We start from the raw sequence: 12,676 nt of genomic DNA on the forward strand, positions 1-12,676 counted from the left end.
TGTGGAAAAAATTCTCCTGGGTACACTTTAAACCTTTCCCCTTTCACCCTAAATCTGTGCTTCCTAGTCTTGGACACTCTTACTCTCAGGAAAAGACAACCTTCCACCCATCATGATTGTAAGTATTTCTATAAGGTCGCCCCCTTATACTCGGATATTCCGAGGAATAAACCTAGCCTGGCCATTCTCTTCCTGTCATTCAGACCCTTGAGTCCTGGCGACATCCTCATAAACGATCTCTGCACAGTACAGACTGACCACACCGTTTCTATAACAGGGTGACCAGGCTGTACACTGTACTCTAGTACTCAAAGACATACATAACTGCAACATGTTGTCCCAGCTCCTATATTCAGTGCACGGACTGATGAAGCCAACATGCTAAATGTCTTTTGCATCACGCTGACTGCTTATGGTTCTGCTTTCAACAAACTATGCACTAGTACTCCTTTGTCCCTCTGTCTCATTACATATCAGAGCATAACTCCTATGCTGGTTGAACTATCGAAGGGACTGAGGAGGGGTTCCTTTTTCCAGAGGGTGGCGAACCTGTGGAATACTTTGCCACATGTGGCTATGGAGGCCAGGTCCATAAGGCAAAGGAGCAGAAGTCAGCCATTCAGCCCATCGAGTCTGCTCTGCCATTTTATCATGAGCTGATCCATTCTCCCATTTAGTCCCACTCCCCTGCCTTCTCACCATAACCTTTGATGCCCTGGCTACTCAGATACCTATCAATCTCTGCTTTAAATACACCCAATGACCTGGCCTCCACTGCCACCCGTGGCAACAAATTCCACAGATTCACCACCCTCTGGCTAAAAAAATTTCTTCGCATCTCTGTTCTGAATGGGCGCCCTTCAATCCTTAAGTCATGCCCTCTCGTACTAGACTCCCCCATCATGGGAAACAACTTTGCCACATCCACTCTGTCCATGCCTTTCAACATTCGAAATGTTTCTATGAGGTCTCCCCTCATTCTCCTAAACTCCAAGGAATACAGTCCAAGAGCGGACAAACGTTCCTCATATGTTAACCCTCTCATTCCCGGAATCATTCTAGTGAATCTTCTCTGTACCCTCCAACGTCAGCACATCCTATCTTAAATAAGGAGACCAAAACTGCCCACAGTACTCCAAGTGAGGTCTCACCAGTGCCTTATAGAGCCTCAACATCACATCCCTGCTCCTATACTCTATTCCTGTAGAAATGAATGCCAACATTGCATTCGTCTTCTTCACCACCGACTCAACATGGAGGTTAACCTTAAGGGTATCCTGTACGAGGACTCCCAAGTCTCATTGCATCTCAGAACCTTGAATTCTCTCCCCATTTAAATAATAGTCTGTCTGTTTATTTCTTCTGCCAAAGTGCATAACCATACACTTTCTAACATTGTATTTCATTTGCCACTTCTTTGCCCACTCTTCCAATCTATCCAAGTCTCTCTGCAGACTCGCTGTTTCCTCAGCACTACCGGCCCCTCCACCTATCTTTGTATCATCAGCAAACTTAGCCACAAAGCCATCTATTCCATAATCCAAATCGTTGATGTACAATGTAAAACGAAGCGGCCACAACACGGACCCCTGTGGAACACCACTGGTAACTGGCAGCCAACCAGAATAGGATCCCTTTATTCCCACTCTCTGTTTCCTGCCAATCAGCCAATGCTCTATCCACGTAAGTAACTTTCCCGTAATTCCATGGGCTCTTATCTTGTTAAGTAGCCTCATGTGCGGCACCTTGTCAAAGGCCTTCTGAAAATCCAAATATACAACATGCACTGCATCTCCCTTGTCTAGCCTACTGGTAATTTCCTCAAAAAATTGTAATAGGTTTGTCAGGCAGGATTTTCCTTTAAGGAATCGATGCTGAGTTGTGCCTATCTTGTCATATGCCTCCAGGTACTCCGTAACCTCATCCTTGACAATCGACTCCAACAACTTCCCAACCACCGATGTCAAGCTAACAGGTCATTGGGTATATTTAAAGCAGAGGTTGATATGTAACTCACCCAAAATGCCGGAGGAACTCAACAGATCAGGCGGTGGCTATGGACATGAATAAACAGTCAATGTTTTGGGCTGTGACCCTTTTGATTAGTAAGTTTGTTGGAGGTTACAGGGAGAAGGCAGAAAATGGGGTTGACAGGGAAAATAAATCAGCCCCGATTGAATAGTGGGGCAGACCTCATGGGCCAAGTGGCCTAATTCTACTCCCATGATTTATGGTCTTATAGTCTGTGCATTGCTGTTGAGGAGAGTGCTCCTATTTGGCAGAAAGATCGTGAGAATATGAAGAAATGTTAACTCCCAATACCTGTGGTTAAGTTACCTCAGACTTGACTTGCACTCAGTGACCTTTTATTTTTCCTGTGACTGAGTTTCAATCTGTGTCCTCGGTACACAAGCATATTAATTTGCACAAGACAGGTTTGGCTGAGTACAACTTACAAGTTAGAAGAGGGGACTCAAGTTTGCAAAGCAGTTTGCATGAATTTATAAAATCATAGAAAAGTACAGCATAGAAACAGGCCCTTCAGCACATTTAATCTGTGCTAACCCATTTAAACAGCCTACTCTCATTAACCTGCACCGAGACCGTAAGCCTTCATACCCTTCCCATCCATGTACGTATCTAAACTTCTCTTGAATTTTGAAATCGAGCTCACATGCATCACTTGTGTTGGCATTTTGTTCCACACTCTCACCACCCTTTGAGTGACGATATTCCCCTCATGTTCCCCTTAAATATTTCACTTTCACCCTTAACCCATGACTCCGAGTTCTAATCTCACCCAAGCTCAGTGGAAGAAGCCAGCTTGCATTTACACTACCTATACCCCTCATCATTTTGGATCCCTGTATCAAATCTTCCCTCCTGGGAATGAATAATCTATGCTTCTCACAATTTTAAACACTTCTATAAGGCAGCCCTTAACACTGCAGAAGGATTTGAAGACAGGAGATGATCCTAATGTGAAGGTGTTGCTGGATCAGAGAGTACTGGATAATAGACAGACAATAAGCTGAGGCACAGTCAAGGCTGAGTTGCGGACATGATCTCCTCTCAATCTTCTACATTCCAACCTATTCAATCTTTCCTTATAACTCAGGTACTCCAGTCCCAGCAACATCCTTTTCTGTAAACTTTCAACCTTATTGACATCTTTCCTGTAGGTTGGTGACAAAACTGCACATAATACTCCGAATTAGGCCTCACCAATGTTCAGTGGTTCAATATCAGATAATGTATACAGTGTACAACCTGATATTCTTGCTCTTCACACACATCCATGAAGGAGAGGAAAAACCCAAAGAATGAATGACAGAAAGCATTAGAACTCCAAACCCCCTCCCACTTACAAGCAACAGCAAACGGATTAACCCTCCTGTTTCCCACTCCCCCCACTTTCTCCAGTCTCCCCCCCACCACACATCATGCAAGCAATAGCAAAACCACCAGAGACCATGATCTTGCATCCCATCGAGGTACTGTCCATCCCAACACTTTGACATCTCAACAGGCCCTCTCTCTCACTAACAAGGGGGGGAGAGAGATATCGCTCCTGCCACAGTGAGAGGGAAGGTCAACAGCTCGCTCTTCTGGTGTTACAGTCTGCAGTGTCACTTATTCGAGTTCCCCCATCGCGAGAACCAAACTCTCACTCACCGTTGTGAGAGAGAGAGAGATACTGCTCGAATGCAGAGGCCTCTGACAGCTGTGCCTGCTGTCTCGGTGTTTCGATCAGCCATGACAGTTCCGTCAGTGACATCGGTGAGGAATTGGGTTGTCCACAGGGCCACATTCCCAAGGTGCATGTTTACGAGGCCGCTCCTGGGGATCCCAAAGTGCAGGCTGCTCGGCGAGTTCCGAAAGCCACTGCCCATGAAGAACGCAGTTTGAACACAGCTGTAGATCATGGCCTCCGACAGGACCCCAGCCAGCCTGAAAATGTAAGATAAAAATATGAGAAAAGGAGATTTAAACTGTTTCACAGACAAACAGGAAGAAGTCACTCAGGTCCCCAAAGACCTTTGGCTCCATCTTTAGTTCCTCCCATTCCACATTTTGTGTAATATCTTATACAACTTCAACATGACATCCCATTTCCTCTACTCAGTACTTTGAGATATGAAGACCATGTGCTAAAAGCTTTCTTTATGATGCCATTTTCAACAAATTATTCCCAGATCCCTTTGTCCTACCACACTCCTCAGTGCCCTACCTTTCACTGTGTAAGACCTGGTTGGTCCTACCGAAGTGCAAAACCTCGCACTTGTCTGCATTAAATTCCATCTGACATTTTTCAGCCCATTTTTCGAGCTGATGCAGATGTATCTGCAAGCCATGATAGCTTCCTCACTGTCCACTACACCCCTAGTCTTGGTGTCATTCGCAAATTTGCTGGTCCAGATAACCACATTATTATCCAGATCATTGACATAGATGACAAACAACAGACCCAGCATCGATCCCTTTGGCACATCACTAGTCACAGGTCTCCAGTCAGAAAGGCAACCATCTGCTACCACTCTCTGGCTTCTAACACAAAGCCAATGTCTAATCCAGTTTACTACCTCATCCTGAATGCCGACCAACTGAACCTTTTTGACCAACCTCCCATGTGGGACCTTGTCAAATGCCTTACAAAGGTCCATGTTGGAACAACTTCCACAGTCTTACCTTCATCCGCTTTCCTAGTAAACTATAAAATTGGTTTGACACGACCTACCACACATGAAGCCATGTTGACTATCCTTAATGAATCCATCTCTATCCAAATACTTATAAATCTGGTTCCTTGGATACCTTCCAATAGCTTACCCACAATTGATGTCAGACTCACTGGCTTATGATTCCCTGGTTTATGTTTAGAGCCTTTTTTAAACAGCAGAAAAACATTGGCTATTCTTCAATCCTTTGGTACCTCTCCTGTTGCTAAGGGCATTTTAAATACCTCTGCTAGGGCCCCAGCAATTTCTGCACTTGCCTCCCACAGGGTCCAAGGGAATACCTTGTCAGTCCCTGGGGATTTATCCACCCTGATTTGCCTGAAGACAGAAAAACAGCTTTTCCTCTGTAATCTGTACAGGGCCCATGAAGTCAATGCTGCTTTGCCTCACTTCTATAGATTCAGGAGAGTAAATACAGTTGCAGAAAATTATTTGAAGATCTCCCTAGTCTCTTTTGGCTCCACACATGGATTACCATTCTGATTTTCCAGAGGACCAATTTTGTCCCTTGTAATCCTTTTGCTCTTTATCTCAGTTTTGTCAGCAAGGATAGTTTAACCATGCCAGAGGGCATAAGTAAGGAAAATAATAAAGAAAATATCAAAAGTGAAGACACTGTACTTGAATGCATGGCACATTCATAAATGTTGTTCTAATAGGTTGTTTCTTCTGAAGGTAAGTATTTACCAGCTCCTCTGGCATGGAGTTCAGTATCTTGTTGGGCAATTTCAGAGTGCACCCTGTTCTGGTCGCATTACTGCGGGACTAGAATCAGCTGGGAAGAACACTTCCTTCCCTTAGGATTTCCCATTACTATTTGTGAGCCAATGGTTTTGTGATCATCGGTATTGATGCTAGATCTTAAAGATGAAAGATTCGCTTTTATTTGTCAAATGCATATTGAAACATCAAAACATACAGTTTGCGTCAATGACCAACCTTGTCTGAGGATGTGTTGAGACCAGTGTGTAAGTGTCACCACCAAAATAACATGCGTGCAGCTTATAACCCTAACCCGTATGGAATGCTATAATCCTAACCCGTATGGAATGCCGTAACCCTAACCTGTATGGAATGTTGGAGCACCCGGGGAACCCATACGATCACAGGCAGAACGTGCAAACTCCTTGCAGGCAGTGATGGGAACTGAACCTGATTGTCGGTGCTGTAAAGCTTTGTGTTAGCTACTATGTTACCATGCTGCTTTTTAATTAAATTTTTATTTTAATTATCGGGAGGGCGGGGAGGAGTACAAGCTGTTTGGGGATAGGTGAGACCAGGTGAAGGGGAAGGTAGGTGGGTATGGGGGAAGGGAGGATGAAGTGAGATGTTGGGAGGGGATAGATGAGACCAAGTGAGGGGGAAGGTAGGTGGGTGTGGGGGAAGGGAGGATGAAGTGAGATGTTGGGAGGGGATAGGTGAGACCAGGTGAGGGGGAAGTTAGGTGGGTGTGGGGGAAGGAATGAAGTGAGAAGCTAGGAGGAGATAAGGAGATAAAATGTAGAGCTGATGAAGAAGGAATGTGATTGGAGAGGAGAGTGGACCATGGGAGTAAGGGAAGGAGGAGAGACACTACAGGGAGGTGATGGACAAGTGAAGAGAAGAGAAGGGGTGAGAGGGGAACCAGAATGGGGAACTGAAAAAGACAGAAAGAGGAGGGGGACAACTCCTTCCCCTCCACCCATCTCTTATTCTGACATCTCTCCCTTCTTTTCCATTCCTGAAGAAGGGTCTTGGCCCAAAGTGTTGACTGTTCATTTCCATAGTTGCTGCCGGATCTGCTGAGTTCCACCAGCATTTTGTGTTTATTGCAGTCCTTGGGTAGAATATACAGAGTACAGGCAGAAACGGGCTCTTTGGCCCATGATGGTTGTGCTGACCATGATGACTTTGCAAATGCAATTAAATTCTGTCTCTCATAATCCCCTCCAGTAAGTTTTCCACACTGATATTCCCAGCAGGCTCACAGACTGTAGTTTTCACTAACCTGTCCCTCCACACTGATATTCCCACAAGTCTGTAGTTTTCCTAGCTAAACCTCACTGCCCAGATGTACGAGCACAGCTGAGGATGTCAGGCAGCATCTATGGAGAGGAATAAACAGTGGATATTCTGACCTAACTGAAATGTCAACTGTTTGTTCCTTTCCACAGGTGCTGCCTGACATGTTGAGTTCCTCCAGTATTTTGTGTGTGTTACTGGATTTCAGCTGCCCATTCCTGATACCCCTCCTGTTTGCTGACCGGACCTTAATTATGTATTTTCAACCAAGGATGGTAATCTTGCAGGCCTTGCTCTTTACTGTAACTAGAACATGCTGGTTTGGGCTCCTGAAAACATCCCACTTTTTGGATGTCCCTTTGCATGCCAACTCAACCTCCCAAGCAACTTTTGCAAATGCTGTCCAACACCATCATAATGAGCCTTTAGGGCTTTTGTCTGAAGCACCAGCCCTGTGTCTTTCCATCACTCAGCTGGCAAACTGGTTCATCATTGTCACAGACACCGAGTTACACTGGAAAAACTTGTCTTGCATACTGTTCATACCTATCAGTTGATCACTGCAGTGCATAGAGGTTATTCAGCTTCAGGTTCTGGTGTTATTGAACCATTCACATGAAAACAGCCAAACAAAACAGCGTTCCATAAGACTTGGGAGCGGAATTAGGCCATTTGGCCCATTGAGTCTGCTCCACCATTTCATCATGGCTGATCCATTTTCCCTCTCGGCACAAGTCTCCGGCCCTCTCCGTATCCCTTCATGCTCTGACCAATCAAAGATCCATCACCCTCTGCCTTAAATACACATAAAGGCTTGGCTTCCACTACTGCCTGTGGCAAAGAATTCCACAGATTCACTACACTGGCTGAAGAACTTCCTCTTCTCTGTTCTAAAAGCATGTCTCTCTATTCAGAGGCTGTGCACTCTGATCTTAAGACTTTCCCACTATAGGAAACATCCTCTCCATATCGACTCTATCAAGGCCTTTCAACATCCGATGGGTTTCAATGAAGTCCCTCCTCATTTTTCTGAATTCTAGTGAATACAGGCCCAGGGCCATCATATGACAAGCCGTTTAATGCTGGAATCATTTTTGTGAACAAGAGAAAATCTGCAGATGCTGGACCCCCTGCAGTTTCAACACATCCTTTCTGAGATAAGGGGCCCAAAAGTGCTCTCAATACTCCAAGTGAGGCCTCACCAGTACTTTATAAAATCTCACTATTACATGTTTGCTTTTATATTCTTCTCCATTCTATCACAAAGTTCCTCTGGGGCCAAGGTACAAAACGCAGTACCTACAGTCATACACAGCACGTAGCACATATAGCTCATATAATTATGACAACAGTAAAACATACATGTACAAAAGTTTAACAAATAATAATAATATAGCCCAATCTGTGAGTGACATGGCCTTCAGACTGAAGTTCTCTTGGAGACACGTCAGTTGCAGCGGTTGCTCATCTTGCACGAGCGTAGCTGCAGACCAACACAACGCAGCTTGTCTTCCCAGGGGCAAACACTGGAGAGCAGCACTGACAGGAGGGGCAGTCCCCAACCCATCCCGATTCCAGTGGCACACAGCCAGCCCTTCCCTCAGGCGACCCCCGAGGCCTTGCAGCTCCCCAACTGTCCGTCTCACCAATGAACCATGAATCATACTCTCAGTATTCCACATTACCAATGTCCATCAGGATCTTATGATCACAATAAGAAGTTCCAAACCAGTCATCTTCACTGGTTTGTTGGACCGTGTGCCGTGGCGGCGCATTTTTTTTGCCTTGTCCAAGATTAAACAATGACAGTATGCAGAATATAGTGTCAGCAGTTCCAGAGAAAGAGCAGAGCAGGCAGACAATTAGATGCAAACTTATAACCAGGTAGACTGTGAGGCCAAGGATCCATTTTATTCTCCTGGGGAACTGTCCAATAGTCTTTATGATAGCAGGGTAGAATCTGTCCTTGAACCTGGTGGTACATGCTTTCAGGTTTTTGTAACTTTTGCCTGATGGAAAAGAGGAGGTAAGAGAGAATGTCCAAGATGGGTGGGTTTTTTAATTATGCTGGCTGCTTTACCGAGGCAACAAGAAGTACAGACAGAGTCCGTGGAGGGGATGCTGGTTTCTGATGTGCTGAGCTGTGTCAGGGTGAGTGTGTGTTAGGGTCAGGAAGTACAGACAGAGTCCGTGGAGGGGACGTAAACTGAAGCATGTGCAACACTCCCCTTCCTGTAGTTAACGACCAGCTATTTTTATTTATGTCTTGCGCTGTGCTGCCACCACAAAACAACAAATTTCATGACACAACCCTCCCAACCGTCGAGGATATTTTCAAAAGGCGATGCCTCAGAAAAGCAGCATCTATCATTAGAGATTCCTATCACCCAGGACATGCCCCCTTCTCATCACTACCATCAGGGAGGAGCTACAGGAGCCTGAAGACACACACTCAATGATTTAGGTACAGCTTGTTTCCTTCTGCCGTCAAATTTCCGAATGGTCCATGAATCCATGAATACTACCTCACAGTTTTGCTTTTTCTTTGCGCTGCTGATTGATACTTTTGTATTTCTCACTGTTACACAGTAACTTTCTATGTATTGGAATGTACTGCTGGAACAAAACAACAAATCTCACAACATAGACCAGTGATATTAAACCTGATTCTGACTATTGAGTCCCCCTTTTGTTACTGCTCACCACGACTTTGGCCTTCTCGCTGTATAACAGAGCCAGTTGTTCTCTAAGTGATTGGCTGCTGTTGTTTTCTCTTGAGAGGTCACCTACCCTCCACCCTAAGGCTGTATCTACTGGCCTCCCCTCCTGGCAACACCAGTGCCCTTGAACGGAGGATCCTACAAAACGTACTGGATGTGGCGCAGTCCATCATGGATAAATCCCTCCCCACCATTGAGCACATCTACGTGGAGCGATGTTGCAGGAAAGCAGCATCCATCATCAAGGACCCCCACCACCCTGTTCATGCTTTCTTCTTGTTGCCATCATGAAGAAGGTACAGGAGCCTCAGGACCCACACCACCAGGTTCAGGAGCAGTTATTACCCCTCAACCACCAGGATCCTGAACTGCAGGGGATAACTTCACCAACCTCATCACTGAACTGTTGCCACAACCAATGGACTCACTTTCAAGGACTTTTCATCTCATGTTCTCCATATTTATTGCTTATTTATTATTATTTTTATTTTCTTTTTGTATTTGCACAGTTTGTTGTCCTTTGCACTTTGGTTGTTTGTCCACCTTGTAGTGTGTGGTTTTTCACTCAGTGGCCACTTGGTTAAGCACACCTGTTGGTTAATGTAAATATCTGATCAGCCAATCATATGGCAGCAACTCAGTGCATTAAAGCATGCAGACGTGGTCAATAGGTTCAGTTGTTCAGATCAAACATCAGAATGGGGAAGAAATGTGATCTAAGTGACTTTGGCCGGGGAATGATTGTTGATGCCAGCTGGGGTGGTTTGAGTATCGCAGAAACTGCTGATCTCCTGGGGTTTCACACACAACAGTCTGTAGAGTTTACAGAGAATGGTGTGAAAAACAAAAAGAAAATCCAGTAAGTGGCAGTTCTGTGCCTTGTTATTGAGAGAGTTCAGAGGAGAATGGCCAGACTGGTTCAAGCTGATGGGAAGGTGACTGTAACTCAGATAACCACACGTTACAACAGCGGTGTGTAGAAGAGTATCTCTGAACACACAACACGTGAACATTGAATTGGATGGGCTACAGCTGCAGAAGACCACGAGCATGTACTCCTGTACTTAATAAAGAATCTGATGCATGAAAGGGACATGACAGTAGAATATTTAATGTAGGTCTTCCTCTTTGCAGGTCAATCTGGATTGAAAAATGGCTGCACCATGGTTAATCTGGTACTTGCTGGCTGTGGCTTTCATTGACTCTGCTCACTCCTCTGATGGTAAGTTAATTGTTGAGATTTTCTCAGTTATATGATTATAATCAGGAAATCATCTTGTAACATTGTGGGTGAGTTAGATGTCCAATTTTGTCTGTGTGGAGTTTGCACTTTCTCCCTGCGACCTTGTGGGTTTCCTGTGGATCCTCTGATTTAGCCCGACGTCCCACAGAATAATTGACTGACATAAATGGAATCATGTGTAGAAGCTGGAGGCAGTTGTTGGGAATGCAGGGAGCGTTAAATGGGATTAATCTTGGATTAAATAGGTGGCTGATAAACTCAGTTGTACCCACATAGTATCTCACCCTAATCTCCAGGCAACCTGGCGGTCATAAAGCAAATGGGAGGCAGAGTCTGGGTTGGACCAGGAATACCATTAAGGATCAGGTAACGTGGGAAATGGGTATAAAAATGAACAATTAATATGGGATCTCTAAAAAAAATGGTTGTGTTGGAGGCATTGTGTGCGAGAGGGGACAGATATAACTAGGATTACTGGAGTCTGGAGAGGTGAGGGAAAGTGGGCATGTTCTCCTTGAGTTGTGCTGCAGGACAACTGCAGCCCTTGCGAGCTGCGGCAGGTATAATGAACATGTCATTGACTCTGTGGATGTAATGTTTATCATCAACATAAACCTATTAGTTTGCATGGTGATTTTTGTACTGTAAATTAACTCAAATCTTTGCAAGATCCAAACAATTAATAGGCTTGACAATGATCCAATTGGGTATGGTAATTTTACCTTTCTGTCGATAGTATCAGAATGTTGGCAATCTGTCAGTGTCCAGTGTCTCCAGTATTTACTGTGCCCATAAAATCTATTGTATGGATATCTGTCTGCTAATGAGATTGGAAGGCTTAAGATAGATGAGGGCAGATATGCTCAAGTACTCCACCAGACAATTGGCTCCTTTTCTGCTCCAACATAGATCGCATTGTCAGCCTGAGTCGCTGCAATTTGGATCATTTGTATTGCCGTGTGATGCTGACTTGTACACTGGTATGATGCTTTTTCCATCTGTATTTATTGAAATGAAGAAGTTCTGATGCACTCAGGGGCCATTACTCTCTGACTGATGACATTCTGATGTTCTCAGCACTCTAATCTAATTATCTGGCTGAAGACTGAGAGACCAGAAACAAAATGTCCAGAGGAATAACAGTGGTCTGTGAATGCAAGTTAGTGAAGGATAGGATCCAGGTCGTTGTTTGTGACATCGGTGTGCAGTCATTACTTTGTCATATCCACTTGGCAGTTTCCTGGTTTAAAAATCTCAAGGCTTTAATGTGATTCATTTATGCATAGAACACAGAACACTCAACACAATACAGGCCCTTCAGCCCATTGTGTTGTGCTGACTCTTTTAACCTGCTCTAAAATAAATCCAACACTTCCCTCCTATATATCCTTCCACTATTCTTTCATCCACGTGCCTGTCTGAGAGTCTATTAAATGTCCCTAATGCTTCTACCATCTCCCCTGGCATTGTGTTCCACGTAATCTCCACTTCTGTGTCAAAAAAAAACTATTTCTTAACACCCTTAAAAAAATGTGTCTAATGTGAACGTTGGTCCCTTGGAGGACGAGAAGGGGGAATTGATATTAGGTAATGAGGAAATGGCAGAGGCTTTGAATGACTATTTTATGTTGGTCTCCACGGTGGAGGACACGTCTAACATGCCAAAGAGAAATGTGATGGATGCGATGGGAGGTGAGGACCTCGATATAAGAGCTATCACTGAAGAGGTAGCGCTGAGCAAACTTGCGGACCCGAAGTTAGACAAGTCCCCTGGTCCTGATGGAATGCATCCCAGATACTGAAAGAAATGGCAGAGGTTATAGAAGAGGCTTTGGTGATAATTTACCAAAATTCTCTGGACTCTGGGCAGGTCCTGGCGGATTAGAAGACAGCGAATTTCACACCACTGTTCAAAAGAGGATGTAGGCAAAAGGCAGATAACTATAGGCCAGTAAGTTTAACATCTGTAGATG

At 44.6% G+C, this 12,676-nt stretch overlaps 1 protein-coding gene across 2 annotated transcripts in view; it reads left to right on the forward strand.

Annotated features, from left to right (window-relative positions):
* The window catches only part of ghra (growth hormone receptor a), a 175,809-nt gene that overhangs the window by 19,056 nt on the left and 144,077 nt on the right, over positions 1 to 12,676 (forward strand). For both annotated transcript variants that reach the window (XM_063049644.1, XM_063049643.1), the window contains exon 2: positions 10,595 to 10,682. In XM_063049644.1, the coding sequence (XP_062905714.1) occupies positions 10,613 to 10,682 (70 nt within the window). In that variant the 5' untranslated portion in view covers positions 10,595 to 10,612. The remainder of the gene's footprint in view (positions 1 to 10,594; positions 10,683 to 12,676) is intronic.

This window comes from Mobula hypostoma, chromosome 5 (assembly GCF_963921235.1).
Source record: "Mobula hypostoma chromosome 5, sMobHyp1.1, whole genome shotgun sequence".
Classification (NCBI taxonomy): Eukaryota; Metazoa; Chordata; class Chondrichthyes; order Myliobatiformes; family Myliobatidae; genus Mobula; species Mobula hypostoma.